General features: G+C 46.5%; 1 protein-coding gene across 3 annotated transcripts; it reads left to right on the top strand.

The window, feature by feature from the left end:
- The first annotated feature begins 1,554 nt into the window (after positions 1-1,554).
- On the top strand, positions 1,555-24,539 carry Stx16 (syntaxin 16). 3 transcript variants are annotated; one of them, XM_051185355.1, is made up of 9 exons: positions 1,555-1,731; positions 9,057-9,068; positions 15,122-15,229; positions 16,094-16,234; positions 17,388-17,553; positions 18,427-18,518; positions 18,915-19,058; positions 19,947-20,027; positions 21,791-24,539. In XM_051185355.1, exons 1-9 carry the CDS (start codon positions 1,600-1,602, stop codon positions 21,893-21,895), a joined length of 981 nt encoding a protein of 326 aa, XP_051041312.1. In that variant the 5' UTR covers positions 1,555-1,599; the 3' UTR covers positions 21,896-24,539. The 3 variants fall into 3 exon arrangements, with proteins under 3 accessions (XP_051041312.1, XP_051041318.1, XP_051041325.1); XM_051185361.1 differs by lacking the exon at positions 9,057-9,068; XM_051185368.1 differs by lacking the exon at positions 9,057-9,068 and having other exon boundaries at positions 1,556-1,680.
- Positions 24,540-27,392: the final 2,853 nt, after the last annotated feature.

Here is a 27,392-nt window from a genome sequence, read left to right as displayed (position 1 = left end):
GGGATGCGGCTGGGGCGGCCCTGGGGGGCCCTCGGCGAGTACCCCGAAGCCAAGGCAGACTAGCAGTGAGTCCAGAGACTGGGAGGCCACCCGAAGGCCCAGCTCGATCGAAGGCAGCCATAGCCACAGCGCAGAGTTGTTTTGGTGGGGGGAGTGGGACTGACGTGGGGGTCTCCAAGTTAGCTTAAAAACGTTCCCTGACAAGCACAACATTGTAGTGCCCCCTTCAGAGTGTGGGGGCCAAGGGTGGGGGCCGACGACCCCTGACTGTCCTCAGCAAGGCCTGGAACTCAAGCTTTTTTTTCTCTGTTCCTTTTTATTGCCTGGTTGTTTTTTTGGATACTTTTCTTTCTTTCTTTTTTTTTCAGAAAAAAAAAAAAAAAAAAAAAAAAAAAAAAGGCAAAGCCATCTCAGCAGCGCCAGCCGCCTGCAGTGGAGCGTGCCTGGCCTGCAGAGGCACTGTCTCCCACTTTTCCTCCGCCCCCGCACAGGGCTCGGCTCTGCAAGAGCCACACTGTCTGCTTGGCAGTTCTACTAGAAGTTTACAATTGCCTGGACCCTAGCAGTGGTTTTCAGCTCCAGGGCCAAGTTTTTGAAGCCTTTTTGGGGCCAGGACGCCCGTCCCAGAGCCTGCACACACTTAGGGGAAGGGAAACAGGGCACCCCGGGAAATACCCCGGAGAGGGCGGGGCGCTCCCACCCCTGGGGCAGGGCAACAAGGGACATCCCTCTCCCGGAACGTTACAAACAAAGCTCATGAACATCGCAGGGGGGCACCCGCGAGGGACGGACAGGAAGAGGGCTGGGGAACGCTAGAGCCCGGGACCACAGCACGGAAACGGCCCTGGGGCAGGGTAGCAGCCATATCCCGGGATGGAGGGTGCCGGCGACGAGGAGTGAGGAGGCCGTGGGGGCAGGCCGTGAGGTCCTGGTGGAGGCCTGCAGCCTGCTGGCCGTGCAGGGCCAGGCCGCCCGGGAAAGGACGGGGTCGGGTCGCTCTGAGCCCCAGGGGGCTCATCCGACTCGGGAGGGAGCTGCAGACGCTCTCTTGTAGTTCTGGGCTCAGGCCTGTCTGTGTCTGGAGCAGGCCTTTTGTGAGGAGAGTTGACCAAATTTTGGAGTTTGAGCCACATGCCAGACACGCAGGCGCTCAGTGAGGGTTTCGAGGCCCAGACCTTGGGGGAAGTCTTAGAGAATGAGTGGGTAGGGGTCTTTTCCACTCTCGCTCCTGATTGGTGGCTGAGACGCTTGTAGATCCACGGTTGGATTGGGGAGGGGTCTCCAGGACGTTAGGTTTAGACGCTAGGATTGGGGGGATTCTAGTGCTTAGAGATCCGAGCCAGAGCTTGGGTAGGGGGAGCCAGACAATTGGAAAGCCTGGGTTTGTTATTTGGGGAGGGGTCTCTGCGCTTTGGCGGAGCGCAAAATTGCACCTTTTTTTTTTTTTTTCCTCTTTGGCCTGAGGCCTTGTCAAGAGAGATTTTTTTTTTTTTTTGTGCAAGGGTGGACCAGCTAGGCCAGAGTGAGAGAAAGTAAAAAAAAAAAATCAAGACTATAAGGGGGTGGGGGCCCTGAGAGGGGGGGTCACAGAGGTGAGACATGGCCACCAGGCGTTTAACCGACGCTTTCTTGTTGTTGCGGAATAATTCCATCCAAAACCGGCAGCTGTTAGCCGAGCAAGTGAGTAGTCACACCACCTCCAGCCCTCTGCATTCACGTAGCATTGCTGCGGTGAGTCTCCTGGCAGCCTCTCCAGACACACACACCGTGTGCACTGCGGCTCTGCCTGTCTGTCTGTCTCTGTCTGTTTGTCTAAAAAGAAAAAAAAAAAGAAAGAAAGAAAAACAAGACGACGATTAGGAGTGATACTTAAGTGGAAGGGCTCCCTGGCTAGGGGTCATGGGGGCACCTACAAACCCCAATGGGACCACAGTTTCAAGCCCGCCTCTACCTTACTTTTCCCTTCTCACGTCTGTGGGCCTCCCAGTCCCCCTCCCCCGCCCTCCCTCGCCACAGCACGCCAGGCAGCTTCAGTTTACATATGTTTTAACCACGAGGACTTGGAATCTAGGCCTTTCTCCTTGTTTTGTTTGGAGTTCTCCCCCCTCCCCCTGCAATGGCTTCACTTTGGTTCTTTGGGCCAGGTGGTTGGTTAGCTCACTCAAACCCTTGCAGAGAGAACTCTCCCCCACCCCCATCCAGGAAGATGTTGTGTGTGTCTGTGTGTGTGTGTGATGGTTGTGGGGGGGTGGTAGTGGTGTGTGTGTGTGTGTGATGGTTGGGTGGGGGGGTTGGGGGTGGTAGTGGTGTGTGTGTGTGTGTGTGTGATGGATGTGTGTGTGGGGAAGAGGATGTTTGTGCTCACTTTATTTTACCACCATTTTTCTTCAAACGGCCTCAGTCCGTTATTGACAGCAAAGCGGTTATTGGGGTGTCGCCATGCACCCCAATAACTGCTCTGCTGTGTGCCCCTGGCCTCGTGTCTGTGAGATTGCAAGGTGCTAGGCACTTGGCTTTCCATTCCCCACACAAGAAATTAAGCTTTCCCCTCCATTCAAACTTATTTTTAAAAAACATGAATAGGGTGTGAAAATTACCCCAAAATAGCGCATGGTTTTTGATTTTATTGACTGGAACTTCACTTGGTCTAGCAGTCGTGAGGTTTTTTGTTGTTTTTCTTTTTCAAAGCAATGTTCCAGAAAGATTGCTGTATGTGGTTTGTTTTTGATGCGGGCTTTGACTTCCTGAGCCTCAGTCTACTGCCCTCCCAGATAGGGGCAGGTCTGAGTGGTCCAGACGAATATTGTTAGCTTTGTAATAACCTTACTTGAAAAGGGGAGGCTTGAATGCAGGCAGCCTCGGAACATAGGGGAGTGAACAGTCACCCCAAGACCTTAGGAGGTTGTTTTTGAAATACAATTTGTGGAACCCTGTATCTTTCCCACCTTTTAGATGCTGTATTGTCTTTTAATTTTTTCTTTTATCATTTATCGAAGTGCTAATGAAAAATTAAGCTCTGTGCTGTGATTGTCAATGTGTTGCCAAGACAGTTGTGCCCTTTTTAAGTCACCGTGGAAATTATGCTTGGCCATATTATTCACAGAAAAAGGGATTTGAAGCAGCCGTGTGAGCAGTCTTAAGAATAAAATGTGCAGGATGTAAACTTAAGTCACAAGGCATAGAAAACTAGCTCCCAGGGTGCAGGGGCATTTGTTTATATTTACATTTGAAGGGTTTTTAACATTGTAAAGTGAAAGTAATAATATTACATAGAAATAAGTAGGAAAAAAAATCTTAGCATGGAAATGGCTTCATTCTAACACGGTTTCTGAAAAAGGTCTCCAGATATTAACTGAGAAATAGTGAGTGGAGATGGGATGAATACAGCTGGGTCTCCCGTTATGTTAATAAGAAGCCGTCTGTTCTTTATGACTTAATTTTATGCTACCTCATGGGGAGGGGGGAAAAAACAATCCAGCACTAAACCGGTGCTAAAAAGCCTCTAAGGTCTCAATTTTAATTAATGGAAAAGATATTGTTTGATTTTTTTTTAAATTTAATTCTGTTTAAATTTAAACCCTGAACCTTTGGGTAATGTAAGAAAAAAAATTTAGCAATTAATTCAGAGAGTTTAAAAACACGATGTCTCAGACAGGCAGCTTTTCAAAAATGTGTTGTCCAGTCCAGCTGCATTTTAAATGTTTTTCTAAGTTAGACTGTTTGAATATGTATCTTTATATATTTAAAATGTGTGTAATAAAATAATAAAATTGCTTAGCTATATTATATGGTTTGGAAAAGCAGATGTCAAGAAATATACAGATCTATTTAGCAAATTCAGTTTTTTGAAAGTGATTTATAAATGCTACAAAATTTCTTGTTGAATTTAAGACTAAAAATGTTTTCATATGTCATGTTATTGAAAATACTGAATGCTTTTATTAGCCTGTGCTCCCGGCATTTTTCTTAGATGACTGAAAGGAAATGCCTGCGTGCATGGTCAGTTCGGAGTACTCCAAAAGCAGTTCTTTGCAGTTCATCGAAATTAGCTTGCCTGAGTTAGGGTTTAAAAGGCAAAAACATATTTCCACATTTCTATATTTTAATTGTGTTCATTAAAAAAAAAAATGCATGCTGTAAATCTGTGTTAAGAATGAACTGTGTTATATTTTCAGTTTGTTTATTTTTTCATGAATTATTTCTGCACATAAAAAAGAATGTCAAGATAGTAACAGTAGTGATTACAATTTTTTATGACTTCTGGTAGTTAAGAAAGTAATAAATAATTTGAAGAAAAAGATAGTTAAGACAATTTTAAAAAACAACAGCATTGTTCATACAGTGCTTTTAGCTCACTTAAATTTGAAAACTACATTTTGACTTGCAAATTTCAAAATCATGTGGTAAATCAAAACTATCGGTCAGCTTTGAATATGGACAGGATATTAGATTATCTAAACAATTATAATTGCATTTGCTAATTTTATTAGACATCTATGGACATGTTTAATATTGAAAGGGCACCTATTTTATATACTCTGTGCTCAAAAGTGGAGGCTGTAGAAAGGCAGAGCATTTCTAATGTCAAACTGTTAAGTCTGCCGATGCACTTATATGCCACCGACATTTTACCACTGCATTTTCTCAGGACATTTTTCAGCTTGGAAAAATTACAGATAGAAACTTAAAAAGTATATATTTGTCTTAATCAGATAAGACAAAAGAGACAATTTGTAATTAAATATTTGAACATATAATTAAAAGGGAAGTAGCCAAACCTGAGAATTTAATTTTTAAAAATCATTATCTGGAATTTTAAAATTCTAATTAGAAGGGGAAACTGTAGACATTGATTTTATTGTGTTTATTGTCTCATGTGTAATTAAATGTAAATATCTAAATTAGTAGATTTTATTTAAAAATGAAATGTTGAGCTCCCACACCCTTATTTGAGGATAGCACTGCAGAAAATGGATTACAAAGTGTGTGTGGATGTGTGTCCAACTGGAAACAAACCACAAGAGAAGCCTTAACATTTAAAACAAGAAGCTCATACTTTTAAAATAGTGGTTTAAATAGAAAACTACAGGTTTGATGGTGATAGCTTCAGTAAGAGGCTATGTATGCACATAGACTTACAGCTAGGTACGGCTAAATGTGTCACAGATACGGAAGGATTTAAGGAGGACTTGCAGGCAGCAAAACCAGCCAACAACAACAACAACAAAAATCCCAAAGACCAGACTGGACTAATGGCCTTTGGCCCAGTGTCCCTTTTTGTGGCACCGGCATGTGTCCTTGCTGGACTCTTCTGTGATGGATACAGCGTTCTGGCAGCTGTCACATTTTACTTGTGAAGGATCTTTTCCTTTATCAATGCCAGCAGTCTCCCCCTTGAGGGTCTGTTTCCTGGTGCTGGCGGAATAGAATACTGATTCTTCCTGCATGTGGACCCCACGGCTACCTTATTCCCTGGAGCTTTTTTTCTAGGCTCAGCCGTCCCGTGTCAGACGCATAGTTTAAATTTCTTTGCATGAGGGCTGATTTCTCTGTATTCTTTTTAAAGTTCAGCACAACAACTATACACAATCTATTCATTTGTGTTTTTGTGTATATATTAGTAAAGTTAATTGTTAAAAACAGACTGGGGTTTGATTTTTGTGTCCAAGCTAAAGGCACTTGTTGGTAATTTTCAGGAGCCGTGTTCTGCCTTAGGTTTGGGGCATCCATCATGGTTACCCTCGGCAGTGTATGATAAGGGGAGAGTGATGGATGGAAGTCTGGGAATTTAGTCTAAGCCCTGCTCTGCTGTGGATGTAATCTTTTTGGACATCTTTTGTCTCCTTGCTAAATTGAGGATTTTGAGTGCGGTGATCTCTGGTGTGTTTCTGCAGCTCTGTTTTAATACTGCTTTCCCTGACAAAGCACACAACCTTACCTTTACATTGGAAGGGAGAAATCCATAGTCAACAACAGCGGCAGCTGTCAGCTCAGTGCTACAGAGGAGAAATACACAGGGGTGGCTCCAGTACTGTGCAAAAGTAACTTTTTTGACATCCTGTCTTCCAAGTACAGGTTTTAAGTCAGTGCCTCGCGTAGGCAATTGCAAGTCGTTAGCTTCAGGAACCTAAATGGGTTTATCGTTTAATAATTTAAATTTATAATTAAATTAAAATAATTTAAAAGTATAAAATCTTGGAATGACTGAAAGGGGGGTGCTGAGTTAATTAAGGTGCTGTGTTGCTCTTGTTTTCTTGGCTCTTGAGATGAATCTGAACCAGGTTAGCCAATGCTTGGTTAGTGTTGACTGCCTGATCTATACTCTGATGTAAAAGCATGCACAATCCATAAGTGGAAGCTAGAGTTAATTGCTCCTAGATTAGTTTGAAACTAGCACATTATTTTTTAGTAAAATGTGTGCTTTGGGGAGGGGGGGAACCTAAGGACGAACTGGTTATAGGAACCTGAAGTTCCTACTCAGGCTTAACTAATGTTAGTGAGGATTTATGAACGCTTACCGTGTGCCTGGCAAGGCTGAGCCTTTTCCATGTGTGACCTTGTGTCATCCTGGATGAAGATGGTGCTCAGGGTTCAGATGAGCAGAGTGATGGGTAAAGGATTTAGAGACTGACCCCGTCACCCACTTTACCAATGTGGGATTGTGGGTAAAGACCTGGGCCACAGTGACCCTGGCTTCTTCCCAGTGGGTGTGGAAGGACTTAGTTGTTTAATTACATTGTTCCCCCCACCCCCCTTGCAGTAGGCTAGCCTTTTTTTTTTTTTTTTTTTTTTCTTTTTCTTTTTACAGCCATCCACAGGCAGTTCTTGCTTGCTCATCGAAGGGCCTCCTCGGTCTGCTAGTCATGTCTCTGTAGGCTCCACATATGAAGTCATTGTATATTTCTCTTTGGATGTGTTTGCTTTCCTGCATGTGAAGGCTCCATTTGAGCAGGGGGACTGGCTTGCCAATGAGGGTGCTTTATTGGATCAAAGTGGAGCAAACTTTTATTTTGGCAGCAACAGGGATAAAGTAAACATCAGTATAGCATAGACCTGTACTTCCAGCTCAGTTTGCCCAACTCTCGCAGACCCTGAGCAAACACAGATGGGTCTCCACTTCTCAGTTTTATGTAGGAAGTTCTTTAGACTATAAATTCCAAATGCTACTTGGAATTTTTCAGGGTTTGCTTGATTGCATGCCATGGGCAGGTCACAAGCCTTGGTTTAGACGGTGAAGAGGTTTTAGAAGGTGGTGATGGGTGTAAGGTATTTTCCTGATGGTGATTCTTATGTTCTTATTTGGGTCTAAATGACTGAATTTCCTGGTAATTTCATGGCAGGAATTTTGAAAACCTTCTGTTTTTTAAGATGTAGAATGAGGTTGGACTTTGAAAAGGTGGTGTTCCAGACATGATTAATAACAAAAGAGAGGCTGGAGGCTGGGATGGGGAAGGAAGGCGTGGCGTGCCTGAACTACCCCATCCTTACTGTCATCAGCAGACACTGTGACTGAGATATTTTGAAGTGTAGTTTTGAGTATTTCGATAAGTGTTGCTTTTAATCCTAGACTATCACGGTTGTAATTTCACCTTTTAGTGCCTAGTAATTGGAGGAATGGAAGGAAGAGGATGTGTGAGGCCAGCTAATAACTCAGCGGCATGGGCTCAGGTGGAAGGCGGCTTAGGTGATGGCTCGCAGTGCCTCGTCCCTAGATGAAGCCCTAGGAGGACCCTCAAAGGGGTCTAGGCTCCACCGCAGGCTTCTTTTATCTGAGATATTGACAAAAGATGTTTGTGCTCTCTTTATGGATCTGCAACGCTTTTTAAAAACATTTTGTTTTCTTTTTAAAGCAAAGTGAGACGAGATGAGATATTTCCATGACATGACCTCCCCAGTCTCTCCCACAGCAGCTTTCGGTGCATGATGCAGTTTCTCACTAGCGAAGTGGGAGAGTCCGGAGGCTCAGCTCCAGGATGCTCTCTCCTTTAATTTCTATGCAGGGGAAATCTGTGATTACTTTGTAGATTTTGTTGCTGTTTTGATGTTTTTGTTTTTGCTAGCATTGTATGATATTTTGGTATCAATAATCAAGTTTTATTTGTACTAATCTTTTAAATAAGAAAATTATTTTTTTAATTTACTGGTAAACAAAAAAATCAACACAGTTGATTATTGAAATTCACCACTAATTATTTTCATGATCAATACCATAGAAAAAAAGGACCTTGTTGTTTAGATTATCTGTCATTAGTAACTGTCTCTTCAGAAGACAGAGTTTCACGTTGATCTGAAAAGGAAGCTTTAATTTTCAACTGAAATTTAACCCTTGAGTGCCCATTGCCCCTTCCCCATACTAACTAAGCTGGGACCTTTGACTTTCTGCTCTGTCTTCTTAGTTTGCAGTACCGTGTAGCCTTCTACATAGCTGTGCCTAATTACAACACATGCCTAGACCATACAGGAGTGTTTCTTTCTCTTCCCATGTGTGTCTCTATCCCTGGGGGATAAAGCCATGGCCATGGGGTTAATTTACACCGTCCTTAGGTAGAGCAGCTGCAGTATTATTTGAGTGCAGCCATTGGTAGAGAGTTTTGTGGGTTGTTTATATTTTAATTTAGTTGCATTTGCTGAGCTGATTGTCATGTTAAAAATAAGCATTTATATGACACAGTAATGTATTTTAGCATTTATGTTATCTTCCTAAGGAAATTTAGAAATGGTATTGCAAGTAATAATTGACCTTTATGAAAAAAGGTTACCACTATACTTTTATGAAACAAAGCGAGTATGTTTTGCTTGTTTACAATGCATTTTAATTTTTACAGCTATTTATAGATTCCTACCTCCTTTACCAAAAGAACTACAGTAAATAAAAACACATGTTGGTGTAGCTTTTTCTAAGAAGGGGGAATCCAGGGCCGCCTTTGAAGTGTTGGGTTTTGTAGTGACTTGAGCAGGTTGATGCTGTCTCCTCACCTGACGTCTTGTGTGTCTGTCTGCCCATGTCTTTCTGCTTTTCCTGCCCGGACGGCCCGACGGCAACACCACAACCACAGGAGCTGGACGAGGTACTGTGCTTTGGGTATTTTTGTGTCTTGGGTGATTTTAGTTTATAGAATACTGTTTTCCTGCAGTCTTTGCTCATATACATGACACTAGCCTTGGCATGCATGTGGAGTTGATTTGAATTACTGTATGGAGTATACTGTTGTATACTTTGCCTGTGTTCACACCACGCAAGAGAGTGACTTAGAAGGATGCTGAGGAGCCATAGCTACTGTTGGAGAACGTTCTCAGTTTGGAAGCAGCCACACAGGAGAGTGCCTTGACTGGGAAACAGATTACCTGGTTGCAGGGCGATGAGCTGGGCCCCTGATTTCTGAGGAAAGGTGACACAGTGGTTGAGGTGGAGCAGAGGGGCCAGGCCATCCGAAGGAGGCCTCGGGCAGGTAGGACGGAGCATGAGCGCTGGCAGACCCTTGTGATGGGCGAGGGTGCTGTGAGCGTCAGCTTCCGCCCTTCCTGGCAGCACTTGCTAGGTCTTTTGTTTCTTGTGAGCATCTCACCAGGAAGGGTAAGAGAGTGTGCATCCCTAACACTCGATTTCAGGAACCCTGCTAATAGGGCTGGAAGATGGGAGGGACATTACTGCTGCCTGCGTCGTGGCTCTTTGTGTCTCAGTGATGAAGTGGCGGCAAGTGCTTTTCTGAGGACAGGCTGGTTTGTTGTAATATGTTAGTTTGTACAGAAAGGCAGGTCAGGGTCAGGGTCACTTCCTTTTATAGTCCCGAAGGTGCTAGCACCTGGGCTATGCTCTAGCTATGTACTGGCAGAGCCTAAACTCACAGTTGGTGATGCCGACATACCGCACAGCTCAAGCTTCCTTCTTTGGGAGCCAGTTAAGCAAAAGGCAGAACTCTTTAGTCCTCGTGACTTCATGAGAATTCTACCCGTGAAGGCTATCTAGGGAATGAGCTTCCTGGAAACCTGTGGTCAACTGGGGAGGATGCAGGGTAGAAATGGTGATAGACTCCTGCTCCTTTATTTTTTATTTTATTTGTTTATTTATTGTTTTCCTTAAGAAGAATAGCTCACATTCATGTGTTTTGAAAAGATACATGGGACTCTTCATAACAGTGGCCCCTTCTGAGGCTGTGAGGAAGGATGGGGAGAGGACAGAGCTTTGACTTTGAGCCCCTTCCTTACTGTGCATATGCATTCAACCATTAGCATGTGTCACTTCTGTCACAAGAAACGTTATTAAACCACACCCCTAGCCCAAAGCCCACTGACTAGGTAGCCGAGGTCAGGCCTTCCCATCCCATCCAGGGTCCTCCCTGGCAGCACCCATCCCAGCGTGAGGAAGATGTAAGGTCTCTGCTCCTATACAGTGAAGTCAGTGGGTGGGTCTCATGGGGCACAGTGGACGGAGATGGCGTTGTTGGTGAAGACCCTGCTAGGTTGAGGCCTGGCGCAGACCCTGATGGACACACGTGGGACGTAAGGATGTGCCCTCTCCTCGGGGTGCAGCTGAAGAAAGGGGTGTGGTTGTGGGAGGGCAGCTAAGTGGTTCTAATGCCTCAGGCCAGCCCTCAGGAGGAGCTTGCTCTAGTCCCTCCTGTCAGCTTCTTGTAGAGAAGGAACTTGCAGACCTCGGTGCGTTTCTTGGGGGTTTTGAGCAGCGCGTGGCCTAGGCTGGTCTCCAGCTCTTGGCAGTCCTGCCCCTCGGTGCTCCCGAGACTGGGGTCACAGATGTGTACCACAGCGTTTGCTTGCTGTTTGCATCTCTTGTGCTGAGCACCTGTGAGCATGGCGCTGGCGGAAGTGCGGTGTGCTGAGCAGCAGCCTGCATTTGTGTTCTTGGCTCTGCACGCTTCACTTTCCTCCTTGCTCCAGCGCCGTTATGTTTTTCATGAAGTGTAGCTTCCAGAATTATGTGCGACATACTTTATTTACCTCATCCATTCATTCCACCCATTTACTGTTGACTCACTCAGCTAATTATAATTGTGTGTTCGTTCCTGTGAAGTGCCAGGTGCTGAGTGAGGAGCTGGGCATGCTGTTGGGAAAGGTGTCCAGAGGCTTGATTTACTAAGGGAGGTCGGGCTTCAAGGTAGTGTCTTCTGGGAGTAGTAAACATCTGCCACTTGGGCACCCTGGCATGGAGCCATGATGTGAGAGCCCTGCTCCCTACAGGTAGGTAGCCCTGCAGGCATACACGTTAGCCACTCTCCTGCTCAGACTGAGGGACTGGAGATACCTCTTCACTCTGCTCAGGAAATATGCAGAAGAGTTTTGGCCAAGTTGGAGGCCATTTTCCATCCACAGTGTTGGCCAGGACAGCATCTATTCTGTCCTCTGTCTTCTGTGCCTGGTCTTTGCATTTTCTGCCTTAGACAGATAATCTTACATAAGATAGGAACTACTCAAAATTATAAGGTATAGATTTCAGGATCCCAAACTACCTAGGCCTGTGAGCTAGCCCTGTGGCCTTGAGCAGGTGACCAGGCCCACAGATTTCAGCATCCACTGAAGTTAGCAGCATGCCCTGGGGACGGATCGTCTCTTCAGTGCATGCAACATGCAAGCATGCTTGGTGCTGTGGCGATGGGCAAGCTCGTGTATATTGAGGTTTCTTTGGTTTTTAGCTCGTGCATATTGAGGAAGGAGAGTCAGTGAATTAGCAAGATTATCAAGACTGTGCATAAGATTTCCAAGGCTGTGTTGTCTGTTGTGATGCCATTCAGAAAGTATTTTCAGTTATTTTTAACCTCAGATTAAGATAATTCTATTGATCCGGATGGTGGTGGTATACTCCTTGAATCCCAGCTCTCAGGAGGCAGAGGCATGTGGATCTCTGTGAGTTTGAGGCCAGCCTGGTCTACAAAGCAAGTTCCAGGACAGCCAGAGCTGTTACACAGAGAAACCCTGTCTGGAAAAATAAAAAATAAGAAATTAAAATTAAAGTTAAAAAAAATAACTTGGTTGTGAGCTCTAATTCTTCTACCCACTCGCGTGTTCACGCCTCCTTGAGCCTGGGGGTTTCTTAGGCCGTGTGTGTGTGTGTGTGTGTGTGTGTGTGTGTGTGTGTGTGTCTTTGGTCTTTGACTTCCAGATAGCTCGAGTTGCCAGGCTGTGACTCTTGAGTGTTGAGTGCCCATGTAGTCGGCTGCTTTGAGAGCTGCCCTTGTTCTCCTGTGGACTTGGCGTAGATCTCTGTGTTGTCCCTTGATCTCACTGCGTTGGTCTGCACATGCAGTGAGATGCTGTGATGTAGAGAATAAGGCAGGTGCATGTGTGCTTCTTCCATAGGTCAGGGGTCTGTCTGCAGTGGAGTCAGGGTGACGGACAGAGCTGTGAGCACGGCCCAGGCTTTCTGCATTCAGCACAAGAACAGGCCTTTGAGGTAGGGCCATGTCCTCTGTGGTTCTTGGAGGACAGTCAAAGATGAAAGACTTCATTCTTAAATTAATTCTTGACTCTGCAGCTTATATAACATTTTTTCTTACTTGAAAATACATAGAAAGATTTTATTTATTTATTTTTATCCTCAGAAATACAAGTTTATTTAAGAAAAACCTTAACTCATGTCAGGTTTTGGGAGTACGGAGAGCTGAAATTAGGCAAGGATAGATGGAGAGAAGCGTGGCTATTGAGGTCTGTGGGGAGGACAGCCTCCTGGAGATTAATGTGTGTTCAGCACAGCACACTGCCATGTTGGTAAGGGGAGGGAGGTTCAGGAAATTGAAAGGGTGATTATTTATTTTGCCCGTAAGATACATTTTCATGTTCCTGTTTGTTCCCATTTCAAGTAGTTGACGTTATCTTCAATTGTTTTCCTTTCTCAAAACACATGTTCCTTTTCAGGAGTACACACTGTGATACACATTGTAAACGTGTACTGATAAGAGACATGGAATGTTTCTTCTCAGCAGGACAGGGTTTCTGTCACCGTGAGCTATGCCCATAGACTCTATCAGCAACAGATAATTGGCCACATGCAAGCCCCCAGTCCTGGTGCAGCGTAGGAAAGCCACAGTGCCTGTGCAGGCTGGCGTCCATCCCTCCTGAAGTCTCTTAGTTTGTCGGCTTCCCTAGGACCCGTGAGAGAGTCTTCTGACTGGAATCTTGATGTACGTGGAATGGGGACACCTCTCTTATAAGAGAGAGGTGCTTAAGGCAGTGCAGTCCACTTCAGCTGTGTCCATACGTGGTTTGTGACCTTACATGAAATGATGCTAGTGAGCATCGGGTGAATTTAAAGATAACATCTCTCAGATGCGTCTGTAAACAGTGAAAACAGCTCTGCTTGCTTTGTTCACAAGTCAGTACTTTCTCTGTTGAAACGTATGTGGGAACGATGCAGACTAAGCCGTCCGGCTCGTTGCTCAGGCACTGTGGCAGTTTAAAGGTGTGCTTTGTGTGGTGCCCTGGGGTTGAGTTCAGGTCCCACCCTGTAGCAGTGAACCTTGTGGGATCTGCTAAAACACAGCAGGCCAGAGCTGAGTGGTGAGCAGGGGCCGTGGTGACTGTGGAGTGGGCAGCAAGACAAGTCTGATCATACTGGCACTTGAGTGCTGGAACCTTCTCCAGCCCCTGGGTAGATGCTGCAGGGAGATGCGAAGCCCAGATCTCCTTCTTTGTCTCAGTTTAGCAGCCCATTGTCCTGGGCGATTTCCTTAGTGGACTGCAGTTACATTACATGGTTGTTGAGAGTGAGCTCATGGGGTGGGTGGCAGATTCTGGAGTCAGCCGGTTTTAGTCTTCCACATTACCATTAGCATGGTGCCTTAAGGCAGGCTTCTTAACTCTTCTGAGTTTCAGTTCTGTATTTATGATTGAAATAACGTTTCTCAGCTCACCTAGTTTTTGTGAGGATTAAAATAATAAACACAAAGACTTCCCATTAGTGAAGGGTTAGCGTGGCCGAGAACCGCCAGGACCTGCGGTCAGCAGCTTGTTACATGAAGGACATACCATTAGATCAGGCGTAGATGTTACTTGGGCCCACAGTGGTGGTGTGAACAATGGTGGATGTGGTCACAACCCCCCAGGCCCTGGGTCCATTTCCATCATCATGGCCCTTGGTGGACACTGGGGCAGGTGGAGGCCAGGCTACTGGAAGTATGTGTTGTGCTGAAGCCCACAGTTGGAGTCAGAGTGTGAGCTCATTGCTCATTCTTAGGGGCTATAGGCCTGTTCCATGGAGAGATTTTAAGGGTGTGTGTGTGTGAGAGAGAGTTTTCCATTCATTTGTCAGAATTTTAGATTCGCTTCTTTGTTGCTAAGTAAGCACATAGGAATTTGTTCGATGCATGGAAAATAAGTGTGCAGGTCTGCAAGGAAGGAAGGTGGTAGCCGTTGCTGACCCAATGCTGCAGTGGACCCCAGGCGACAGTGCTGCGTGTGTGGGCGCCTGTTGACCACTGGCTTGGTTATCACTCAGGCCTTTGAATCAGCATTTACAATTCTATGCTTTGGAGGACCTCTTGATCCTTTCAAATCCATCCATTGCCTCCAGGCAAAATAAATAAATAACTAGGCAGTCTGTGATTTCCCTCCCACTCACTGGAATTTCAGATTCAAAAAACAAAAACTCTCTGTCATTTCAAAGTAAGGGAAGTGTTGCCATTGCACATGCAGTGGAAACAAGGAAATGGCTGGTGTTGAGACTGGAGGATGGCCGTGGTCCTCGAGCAGTCTACTTAACCCTTCTGAGCAGCTCTTAGACATATGCTAACATGCAGTGCATGGTCTTGTGACTAAGGTAACTGTCCCAACTTGATGTCAGCAGCTGCCGTCACACTTGGGCCCAGTTACATTTCCAGCCCTGCCCACCCACCCTCACCTGCTTCATTCTGCCCTGGCTCAGGGCTGTTGCTGAGAGGCCTTTCCTTAAGGATCTGGGTCTCTGAGTCATCAAAGGCTTGTCCACAGAGTGTCCAAAGAAGTTAAGACCTGGTGCATGGAAAGATTGGAGTGGAGGAGTGGGGTTCAGACCCGGGTGTCACACAGGCAGCCATTTCCCCTGCCTCTGCAGGCTGCTCAGGGACAGTAGGGGTCCATGTCCATCCACACTGACCTCTCTCTCATCACCTCTCAATGCCCGTTATCCCTGTAGCTTGCTGATGACCGAATGGCGCTGGTGTCAGGCATCAGCCTAGATCCAGAAGCAGCAATTGGTGTGACAAAGTGCTCACCTCCAAAATGGGTGGACGGAGTAGATGAGGTGAGTTCAATGATAGTTCCTACGTGCTTTGTTTCGTTTGTTTCTTAAGTTTGGATGACAGCATGGCTTAAAATATCTGCCATATGAGTCAGTTTGGTTCCAGCTGAAGTTTATCCTCAGACATACTCACACTTTGAATTTATTTATTCATTTACATACCACATAATAAAGTAGAGTGTGCCTGTTTGTCTGTCTAGATGATTTGGACTTAACTTCACAGCAACTTCTTGAATTAAAGGAAGAAATGAAAAGCCATGGAATAAGGAAGAGTGTGCTTGTTTGTAGTAGATTTATTTATTTGTTTGTTTGTTTGTTTATTGGCTTTGTTTTTTGAGGCAAGGTTTCTCTCTGTGTCCCTCGGTGCCCTAGAACGTACTCTGTAGACCATGTTGGCCTTGAACTCAGAGATCTACTTGCTTCTCCTGAGTGCTGGTATTAAAGTCATGTGACACCACCACGTGGAGTATTTTATTTTATGTGTTATTAGTGTTTTGACTGCATGTATATCAGTGTACCAGGTGGTGTATGCCTGTGCAGATCATGAAAGGGCATTGGATCCCCTGGAACTGGAGTTAAACAGATAATTGTAAGCCACCCTGTGGGTGCTGGGAACTGAACCCAGTCTTCTCCCATAGCAACAAGTGTTCTTAACCACTGAGGCTCTCTTCAGCATTTTCAGCATTTTTTCTTTTTCTTTTCTTTTTCTTTTTTTTTTTTTCTAACTTGAATTTAAAAAGTTGCTTGTGTGTCAGTGAGCTGCCAGACTCAACTAAAGGCAGAGCCGGGGGTAACTAATCATGTTGGGTGTAGGAGGGAACCTGCCAGGCATGAATGGGAATCTCTCTCGTGGCGTCGCTTATGTAGGTACAGTATGATGTTGGCCGCATTAAACAGAAGATGAAGGAGTTAGCCAGCCTCCATGACAAGCATTTGAACAGACCCACCCTGGATGACAGCAGTGAGGAAGAGCATGCCATCGAGATAACCACCCAAGAGATCACCCAGGTGAGGGCACAAGCCGGGCCTTTGGACAGCAGCTTCCAGTGCCTCCCTCCCAGCCCCTCTTCCAAACCCAGCAGGTGACACCCTGGAGTTTTATTTTCCAGCCTGAAACCCTCATGGGGACTTGGAAAAGCCCAAGGTCTATGAGTTGCCAGCATGTGTGTGTGGCTTTCTTGGTGGCATGGGCACTATTCTTCAGTTGTTGGTAGAGAGTAGATTCAGCATGGTAATGCGCTTGATCATTTGATGCTAAAATGTGTAATTGCTGTCACACACCAGGACTTGCAATTTTATGTAAAACACAGTGCTGTAAGAAGACATCTTGGGGATTTTATTGGAAACACTGTTTAACCTTTAGGCGGTGTGACTGTTGTGTGTGTTCATGTCTCCTTCTTTGAGAAGAGACATCCAGATGTCTGACGCCTGCTCTGTAGCTGAGTCACTGTGAAATGCTTTTCCCTCACTCTCTGACTCAGCCCTGCCATGTTTGGAGTAGTTTTTTCTGTGGGCCCGGTCCCTCAGCCACGCCAGCCCCAAATAACACACAGAGATGCTGTATTAGATATAATTCTGTTGGCCTGTTACTATCATTTCTTACTAGCTAGTGCTGTCTTAAATATTAACCCATTTCTATTAATCTAAGTATTTCCACGTGGTCTTATCTTACCGGAGAGAGGGGCTGGCATTGTTCTCTCTCAGTCCACCATATTGGATCTCCTCCCTACTCTTCCGGGATCCTCCTTGTCTCCTAGTCCCGCCTATCTTGCTTTCCTATTGGCCAACAGCGCTTTATTCATTAACCAATAAGAGAAACATATTTACAGAATGACATCTCCCATCACTCCAGTCTGTGAAGTGGACATAAAAACCACACTGGTACCTGCCTCGTGCTGCTGCTGTAGAAGCCAAGGAGTAGTCAGGCATGTGCAGTGAGTAACAGGATGTGAAGTGAGTAGATCGGGGCACACCGTAGACATTGTACAAACAAGGTGAAGTCTAGTTAGGCCTACATGTGTGTACATGAAACCTCTAGCTACCCCACACACTTACACCTGTCCAGCCCAACCTTTCATAGCAGCCTGCAGAGCAGGGGACCTCCTGGCAGAGGCCTTGGCTAAGGGAGGCTTCTTGATGCAAGCCAGAGCTATTCTCTCAGCTCTTTCATAGATGCCAGCGTGCTGTGCAGGCCCTGCCCAGCCGTGCACGAAGGGCCTGCTCCAAGCAGGAAGAGCGGCTACTGCGGAACGTGGTGGCATCACTGGCCCAGGCCCTGCAGGAGCTGTCCACCAGCTTCCGGCACGCCCAGTCCGGCTACTTGAAACGTGAGTGCTGCCGGCGTTGGCCGGCATTGGCTGAGGAACTGTCGAGTAAGAAACACTGTGTTCTGTCATCCTTTGGGCCCTTTCTCCATCCAGCCCTTGCCTTTCATTGTTAACAGCTAGTTAGGCACATTCACACTTTTTAAACAAGAGGAAGCTGCTCCCTGGGAGTCCTCACTGAGGAGGGAAGGTCTCTCTGGTGCAGTGGTATGGACAGTTCTTGTCCAGGTGAGTCGCATCCAGCCCTGGCTGGCCACAGACTTTGAAAGTCACAGCAGTTCTAGAAAAGAAGGCTTGTGATGTGAGCTTGGGCTTTGGAGTTCTGATGGCACACGTGTAGAGCCAGTCCCTCACAGTGCCATCTGCATGGCCCTTGGGGCTTGAGCGGAGGGTGTAAATGGTCTTGCGCCAGCTCAGCTATTGCTGGTTTTTCCTGTATTGTCGTTGTAATGGATAAACCCCACTTCCTCCTGAGACCCTGCTCCCCTCCAACCTGCATATCTGTTGTAACTTTGTTCCCCTAGAATCTGACCAGAGTGCTTACAGGAGATGCCCCAGGGGAGAAGACTGGCTCTGTGTTCGCGTGTCTTCAGAGCAGTTAGAATAACTGTCGCTTAGAGTCTCAGGTGGCTGTGTCCTGTCTGTCTTGGCGCCCATTGAGCTGAGCACTTAGAGAGTTGACTGTCCCGAGAACCCTGAATACTTGCAGTCCTTTGCAGTGCATTACCACAAGCGCCCTCCCCCCCCCCCATAGGTGGGCTTCTTCAGACCTGTCTAGGGGGCTTCCCCTTGCTGTTGGGTTTTACTCTAGTTTATCTTTTTAATGGTGGAACGGTAGCCACACGCACTCAAGTAAAGTGGGATGCTGTCTGGTAGGCATGAAGAACCGAGAGGAAAGGTCACAGCATTTCTTCGACACATCAGTGCCACTAATGGATGATGGAGATGCTGCTGCTGTGTATGATCAGGTATGTGATGAGACCCACGTCCGCCTCCTCTTTTCCTTAGCTCCTTGCTCCACTGCAGTTGAGGGGCCTGGGGCTGTTGTCTTGTGTCTATTGAGTAGTCCCTGTCACAGGCAGAAGCCATGCTGTCCTCCCTCCCAGGTGTCGTGGGGTGGGGTGGGGTGGGGTACAGTGTGTTTCCCAGAACCTGAGACGCACAAAGCCATCCCCCATGCCCCACGTCAACTACTATGTTACATCCCATGCTGTTTGGGGGTTGGAACCTTTGCTCCCTGTCAAGGACATCTGTTACCTGTTCCCAAGTGCTTTAGAAATATATTTTCAGAATTTGTTTTCCCTAAACATTGTCTGAAATGGCCTGCCACAGCTTTCCTAATAGGGAGACTCTCACTTGGACAGGGTTTCACGGATGACCAACTGGTTCTGGTGGAGCAGAACACCCTGATGGTGGAGGAGAGGGAGCGAGAGATCCGTCAGATTGTGCAGTCCATTTCTGACCTCAGTGAGATCTTCAGGGACTTGGGAGCAATGATTGTGGAGCAGGTGTGTGTCCTGTGGCGTGTCTCTCCCACCCTTCCCTGTGGTCCTTCCCTCCTGTGCTTCAGTTGGGAAAACACCTAAACATGTGTTGCTCACATCACATGTGTTTGCAGGTACTGTGGGCGACTGTGAAAATACTGATTGTTCTTTAGTCTGGAATTAAAAAGTAATAGAAATTGTAACGTCTTCTGCTCTGCCCCAGAGATGTTCATGGGCATGCTTTCTGTAGAGGCCTGATGGAGTCTGACCAAGGCTGGCCTAATTCTGCCATTGTACAAGATTCCCTCCTGACAGTGGCAGATTGTTGTGTAATGGCTATTGGAACCACCGGCTTTTAAGTAGAGTTAAATGGTTGTTCATTGTTACAATCTGATTAGGGCATTTTATTATCTTGCCAGCAGGGATTTGTTTGGGTCCTGGTCCCCTGAAACCAACTATAAAATAGAGTGTTGAGGCACCAAGAGCTGGCTGCTTAACTGCTGTCTTTCCCAGTGAATCGCCATCTTTTCTCCAGGCTTCTTGTGTGAACCAAGAGGCTGTTTAATGACCTGTCCTTAAGAACCAAGCTGTCACTTTAGACCATGATCGGAGCAGCCTGGCAGTGGTGTAGATCCTAGCTGATACTCTCCATCTGCCAGATCCCAGTATTTAAACAGCAAAAGGTGGAAAGCCGTGGCTCTTTGCTTCCCAGCACATCAGAAGGTAGCATATCTACGGAAGTGAATAAAAAACAGACCCATGTCAGTCCATGCTGCAGCGTCCCTAGCACTGCTCGGGGCTCTGACACTGCTGTGGAGGGAGCCCCGAGGCCTGTGACATGCATGTCTCAGGGTTGGAAGCTCAGTCTCCCTAGCTGTAATCATTGACTGTGTACTGTCTCTTAATGCTTAGGGGACAGTCCTTGACAGAATTGACTATAATGTTGAACAGTCCTGTGTCAAGACCGAAGATGGCTTGAAGCAGCTTCACAAGGTACCGATGATCTCTGTGCTGGGCCCTCGGGAACTGTTATCAAATCTTGGGAATTCCTAGGAGGTTCTCTTCTATAACCCATCCGCAACCCAAGAGGCTGGGATGCTCCTGTGAGGCTGGGATGGTCCTGTGGGCCTGCGGTTTTCTTTGTCTGCTTCTCATCTTTCCAAGTTTGTTAGAGAAGTCGGTTGATTGTACTCTCTTGGTATGGGCTGGGAGGTCATCTCTTGTTGCTGCTAACTCGGGGCGTTGGGGTTCACTTCTGACAACTTGCTGGTGGAGGACAGCCAACAAGGATACAAATCTAATTGTCCCTTACTGTGTCACCTCTAGAGAAGTTTGTAGGAGTGAGGCGGGTTGTGCCCTTGCTGATGAGAGATCTTTCCTGGGGCTTGCATACTTGTTAAGTGTCTTTTTTTAAGAAGCTAGTGGAAATCATTTTAGAAATCTTATAATCAGTGATGAGAAATGGGCTCATGAACCCCCCCAGGTCATAAGTGTGGTTTGGCACATGCGCAGCCAGCTCTACCTAACAGATGAAGTCAAGGCTACTTCCTTGTCTCTGATACCCGTCGGGGCTCCTGGACATTTCCCAAGTCCTCCTCCTTCTTTTGAAAGCAGAAATCCCTCCATCTCCTGGCCCTCATGGCACCAGGTTGCACGGGCTGACCAGAAGCCCTTGGCCATCCATGTACTGCTTGCTACCTCACAGGCTGGGGACAAGTCTTGCTTAGTAGGTGTTCAGAATAACAGAGGCGTCCCTGAGCTTCTTATTGTCACAGGTTTGAGGTGCTGCTTGCTAAATTATCTGTCAGCCCTGGAATATCCTAGGCCATGACTAGGAAATGTGCTTTGTGTTGTGATGTAGACATATGGAAGAGACTGGGCCTGACACAGGCTGTGGCTGCTCGGGAGGCTGAGGCAGGAGGATCGCTTGTGTCCAGGAGTTCTGGGCTGTAGTGCGCTATGCTGATCTGGTATCCGCACCAAGTTCGGCCTAGCGCACTGCAGTCGGGGGGTTTTCCCAGTGTGTGTTCTCCTTGGCTCTTGGGTTCTCTGAGGAATGGTGCTGTCCTTAGCCCACTCTGGAAAGGCAGCTGAGACTTGGGAGTTGCTTCCATTGGCTCCCGCTGTTTCTGAGTGAGGATGAGAAGCCAGCCATCTCAGCAATCTCTGCGCATGCTCTCCTTTGGGAGTCTGTGTCAGTCACCAGCCACGTGAGGGATATTAGTGTTCTGTCCCCACTACACATGTGGGGGCCCCGGTGCTTCTGGGTGCTGCATGTAGGACACGGTGTGCAGAAGGGCATTCAGGAGCTCTTTTGTGAGCCATCGGTCCTGAGGCAAGGCTGCGCTTGCTCAGGTGGCTCTTAAGCCAACGCAGATGGCTACATTGACCATTTCTTCCTCAGTGAGGTGTTCTGTTTCCAGGTTCAGAAGAAGTAGAGACAGGGCCTCTGGGGGCAGTGGTTCCGTGCTTTCTGGTCACCCTTTTCTGTACAAGGGAGAAGGACAATGGACATCTGTCCTGGGCGCGGGGACCTTTCTGAGAAGCCAGTATAGGAAGGAGCAGACGGATGTGAAGTTGGTGTTTCTTGGCCTCTGTCCTCACAGTATCCACACGCGGATCAGGGTCTTGTTGGTTTGCACTAAGGGAGGGTCTAACCGCGAGGCTCGTCCTGTAGTGCGTATGTAAGACCATCCTACAGAACCAAGGCTTGTGTGAGGCTGTGGGGAAATGATACCTTCCCTCCTCTTTTGTAGGCAGAGCAGTACCAAAAGAAGAACCGGAAGATGCTTGTGATCTTGGTACTGGTTGTCATCATCGTAGTCCTCATTGTGGTCCTCATCGGCGTAAAGTCTCGCTAGTGACTCCACGTTCTGGAGAGCGCTACTGCATGGGCTCCTTGAGTGTGAGGGCGTGGCTGGCGCCACACCACTGTACTCCCTACAGAGCATGGCCCGCTGGCCCAACAGTGGGCAGTGGACCTTCCTGTGCTCGGCCCCTCTGGTGGACTGGAATGCAGGCTCAGCCATGAGTTTCCATCTCTGTCCAGAGTTTAAGGATGTGAAGCTCTTGCTGAGGAGACTGGCCCTTGACCAGCTGTCATGTAAACATGCTTTCTAGAAAGTGGAGTGAGTGAAGGTGTGCAGGCGTTACTGAGGCACCAATGTGATATGCATGCACTTGTTTTTAGCACTCATGTCTGAGCAGCATGTTAAATAATTTCTAGGAAATTTTTTTCAATTATCTGGTTTTTAAGAAGTTTGGTACCAAAAATTTATGAGTAGAGGCTCAATATGCCTCTTCATCTTCCCAGCTGAAAACAAACTAAGAAGTCCTTCAAGAATTTATAATCCGTTCCCCATTAACTTAATTTAGCTTTTCCATCACTGTTAACGATCAGAGTAACAAAGTGTGAAAAATAAGAAACCATCATTGATGTTAATTAACACATTTAGACGGGCCAGTTAAACCAGCTTCATGCTTTTAAATCAATTGTAAGTAGCATATTCCTCATTCAGAATCTTGCACTGCATTTTCTACTGTAAACCAAGAGGGTTACTAAGTAAAACCTCCTAAATCAGAATTTGGTTGTTTGAACCTCAGTACAGGAAAGCCTGACAGTGTCACAAACTGAACTAAGCCGGTGTGTCCCTAGCCATCCCCACTCAGTCTATTACTTACATTCTAGCTACATAATGACCTGTCCAAACCTGACTCCATTTGATGAGCTGTAAATTTACACAGAGGCCATTTTAAATGGGTCACCCCATTTAGAATTAGTGGATCTCGAATTATTAACCAAACATCACTCCATTTTAAAGTAAAATATTCTACCCATGATTTGATTTATCGACTCTTCCGTTGACACTTAGCAATGCCCAGAAAGCGGGTATATTCCTGAGGACAGTGAGAACCTCAACTAGGGCTGTCCTCTGTGTGTGTGTGTGTGTGTGTGTGTGTGTGTGTGTGTGTGTGTGTGTGTGCACGCACTCTAGTGTGCTGTGTGTAGATATGTGTGCTCTATGTGTGTGCACGCATATCAGATCGCCAAAGGCAGGCTCTGTTTACCTACTTGCTAACCATGGTGCTGGGTGCTCTGCAGAGCTAAAGTGATGCGGGCGGTGATGGGGTTTTGAAGACAAGGGTGTGAGTGTCTTGTTTGCCCTGTCTTCATTGACACTGCTGTAACTTTAGTGTTCTTTGCGTGATTATGATGGCTTTTTAAAATTGTCTCTGCTTCTCTTCAATTATTTAAGAGTGTGGCTCTGTTGAGTGTGTACCGTTTTATTTGTATTTATGCAAATGTTTGCCTATATAGATTTCACTGAAGGGTGACTCAAAACTCCAGCTTGTGCAGATCTACCCTGCACTCAGCCTCCCTACCCAGACTGTGGGGTATTGGGGACCAAAGGTTTGCCAGACTCTTTCAGTGACATTAGTAGGGATGGTTGGAACCCATCACTTCAGAATTGGGAAGAGGGGGTCCCACAGGCCTCCTCTCCTGACTTCTGAGGGTGGACTGTCAAATCAGGGCACCTGCTTTAAGCAATCTGTGAAGGCCACGCTCAGTGACTGTGAGGGCCTGGAAGAAAAGCGACCTTTTAAGAAAGGTCACCGTGTATTTGTATTTATTTCCCTGAATGGGTTTTTGTTTGTTTGCTTGTTTGTTTGTTTTGTTTTGTTTTGTTTTTGTTTGGGGAGGGGGATTAGTTTCCCCCCTAACCTCTCTGGGTAACCTAACAGATCTGGTTAGGAATTGTCCCAAGGACCTGTGGGAACCTCTTCCCTGTCCCCTTCTGTCTGTAGACAGCGTGGTTCTGGTCTGGGCGTAGCCACCCTGATGGGTGCAGAGCCTTGTGCACCAGCTCTTTGAGCCTGTCCTGGGGGAGAAGACCAGAAGCTCATGAGGATACCAGAGAAGTTAGTCTCGACGTCCTGGTAGCGACAAGTTCTGCCTGTGGGCCCATCCTGCCCTTCAGTCTGGCCACGGAGGTGACAATCAAATCTGTCCCTGTGCCTAGGAAGTGCCCTGGGGATACCACTTTTTTCCACTGGACGACTCCTGTAGAGTGGGGTGGAAAGAGAGAAGTGTCTGTCCTTTGGGGCCCCTGAGAGAACGGCTGTCTGTCTGTCTATCTGTCTGTCTGTCTGTCTGTCTGTTGGGGGGCATTTGGATGCTGGCTGGGCCACTGTGTGAAGCAGTGTGTGTCTAATTTAACGGATGTACCGCTTTCTCTGCTAATTGAGAGAGCATTATTTATTTGTTTTGACACAAGTGCTTGCAGGGTTTCATCCCAGCTAATGGCTTCTTAAAGGTAATAAAACCCGCCAACCTAATTGGCCAGATAAGACTTTTTTCCTTGTGTGCTTAAATAAAGCAATTAGTGAAGCACTTCTATCCAAAATGACTTTTTTTTTTTTTTTTTTTTTTTTTTTTTGTCCTAACTAATTTACTGTTACTGGAAACTTTTTGTACAATAAAGCAATCTCACAGATTGAAAAGCATCCCGCATTCCTAGTATTAATTTTAATGATGGGGGGGGTCATATTTTGTTCAAATGTGTTTGTGTTAGCAGAGGGTCTGGCCACGTCGGGGATCTTTGGGGCCATGGCTATTTATTTTGTGCCTGAGGCCTCTGCCTCAGTGTCTAGAAGTCAATTTGTCTATCTAATGGAAGCCCGCAAAGGGACCAATCAATTTGCTATCCAGTATACAAAAAGAGAAGCCACATAAAAGGCCGATAATTATTTTTCTTTATGAAAACACACTTTATGTGAGCGTGTTTGGCCATCTTGACATTGTGCCCAAAGTGGTTTGCATGTTCAGGCCCCAGGACTTAGCGTTGGCCAATGCCTCCTTGCAGTGTGGTGTGACAATCGTGAGGGACAGGGTTTGCTGGCAATGCCAGGTCTTCAAGGCCAGAGCAGAATGTTGATGCTCATTTCCATGCATACCTGGGAGAGAAGAGAGGTAGCCTTCCACACAATGGAGGGCCAGAGTCGGTGGCTGCCCTGGGGGACAGTCTTGAGTGCCCCCTAGAGAGCCTGTTGAGCCGCAAATTCTGCCGTGTGGTCCCTTCCTTCTCATCAACCATTGGCCAGCCCAGAAGTCACTCACTCTCAAAGGACAGCCATCTTCCATAAGGCTACAGAGTTGAGTCCAGTGCACCCTGACGTGGCCTGAGGTGGGAAGGCCGGTGAATGTATGGACTGATAGATATAAGGGGAGGGTGTGTTTTTTTTTTTTAAGACAGGGCCTGGGTAGCGCAGGTTGCCCTTCAACTTGGACCCTGTCTCTGTCTCCCAAGGGCTGGGATCACAGGCACACAAATGCTACCATTCAGGGCTGTGGGTGGTTCTGGAATGGAAGCATAGTCGTCTTTGCTACGGAGCCCTTGATGATCGATCTGGACTTAGAATGGTCACACAAGAGCGTGCACACACAGTTGGACACTGCCATTAAGTAGACTGCTCTGAGACTTAGGCTCAGGGTTGGTAAGCAGTGGCGTCTTGACGGTCGAAGGTCAAGCTTTATGTGAAGTCAGTTCTGCTGATTGTGGTGAACATCGTATATGAAGTGAGAGCATCTGTCTGCCGTCAAGAGGTAATAGCCAACCTACCCATTTACCCAAAGATGCCTGTGAATGCCAAAGCAAAGAACATGCCAGCTGTGAGCATCCTTGCCTTGCCGGTCAGCCACACAGGGACCACGAGGAGGAACGTTCTCATGGTAGGCCACCATTGGGGAGGAGGGGGGCCTCTGTGGTTACACAGTAGGATTAATTTCTTCTAAGGAGACAGCTCTGGCCCATCTGATGTGTGCTTGGGAGCTTGGCTCTGCTCAGTTCCTGTAAGTGTGGCTCTCCATTGGGTTCTTGTGTGTGTGTTGGCCCTTTGAAACCTGGGTGTTCTCTGAATTCTTTTGGCCACCCACACAGTACCTTTAACCTTGTGTCTGATGTTTTTGTTTAGTTGTTTTGAAACTGAAGGAAAACAGGCCCCGCAAGCTGATGGGTGTCAGAACAAGCTAATGAGGGCACTGGTAGACATGTAGACAGCTTATGTAGAAGTGCTTCCTATCTGGGGCTCAGAATTAGACTGGGGGACGCCAGCTGTGTGCATCTTGTCCCCAACTCCATACCACCCCCAGACAGGCTAAACCCGGCTATGCTGGGTTTCCTTACCACATCAAGGGACATTCCACAGAGCCAAATGGCAGAGGCTCGTGCACAATTATCTGGCCAATTGAGGCAAAAGAAAATAATCATTTGTCCAATTGTGCAAATGAGCTCCCTGGACTGTCCTGAACGCTGAGATAATTGTGCGGCCCTCCACTTTCATCCTACAATCTGCCAAAAACGGGCTATTTAAACAAAGCTCCATTTGATGGTGCACATTCAAACCAGGGTTCGTTGAAGCAGACCACTGGGCTTAGCATTTTCTGTTTGTCAACTATAATTCTATAATTGCTTTAAGCTAATCATCCAAATTCCACCATTAGTAATCACTGTTTCTCATTTACAGATGTGATAGAAGCCAAGGGCCCTGTTTGTATCATTTGGTCTCATTTTCCCAGGAAGTGCCGAGGGGATCAAATGCTTGCTTTTTTAACTTCGTATCAGACCTCTGTTTTTGTCATCTATGGGGGACAAAGAACACCCTCCCGCACTGAGCCTGTCCCTTTTCCAAATGGGGAAACTGAGACCCATGCCTGGATGTGACATGATCACAAGGCCGGTGTACCTCAGCACTGGGATTGTCTGTCAGCTTCCTAATTTCTAGGCCAGCATGCCTTTCTGCTTATTCCGTTTTAATTGTTCATTTCTTTCCATAAAATTAAATGACCTTCTTCAAGAAAGATTTAATGGTCAGGATGGGATTTGGTAAAAAGCTTCCTCCAGGGTTTTTTTTTTCTTTTTGTTTTTTTGGTTTTTTCTTATTACAAAGATGATGCCAGGCTGCAGCTAAGAGAGATTTGCAGACAGTGGTGAGCCATTATCCCCAGTTCAGCTCTGTGTAATTGGTGCGAAGAGATTGCGGCTGATGAATCAGCCTGCCGCCCGCTGAACAGGAGACCGATTGTGTGATGACGTGCCCAGTGTACGCACATGTGAGCTTGCACTTGTTTACAGGAGGTGTGTGTGTGTGCAGGAAGTGCTCATAGAGATGGGCAATAGCATTCTAAAGTTGCAAATAATAAAAAATAGTCTTGGGCAGACCAGACCAGATTTTACAATTGCCTGAGAATGTGGTACTTTGTTTCAACACTATGTGATGGCTAGAAATTGATTTTTTTTTTTTTAAATCCAATTAAGCCTCAAGGTTGGTTATCCATTTAAAAGGTCGGATGAGTTAAAC

Source organism: Phodopus roborovskii, unplaced genomic scaffold (assembly GCF_943737965.1).
Source record: "Phodopus roborovskii unplaced genomic scaffold, PHOROB, whole genome shotgun sequence".
Taxonomy (NCBI): Eukaryota; Metazoa; Chordata; class Mammalia; order Rodentia; family Cricetidae; genus Phodopus; species Phodopus roborovskii.
This window is presented reverse-complemented; position numbering and strand designations above follow the sequence as displayed.

Coding starts and splice junctions, on each gene's coding strand:
- Stx16 (XM_051185355.1), top strand. CDS start 1,600: ATGGCCACCAGGCGTTTAACCGACGCTTTCTTGTTGTTGCGGAATAAT. Junction 15,230..16,093: donor GGGTGGACGGAGTAGATGAG/GTGAGTTCAATG, acceptor TCGCTTATGTAG/GTACAGTATGATGTTGGCCG. Junction 19,059..19,946: donor GAGCAATGATTGTGGAGCAG/GTGTGTGTCCTG, acceptor CTTAATGCTTAG/GGGACAGTCCTTGACAGAAT.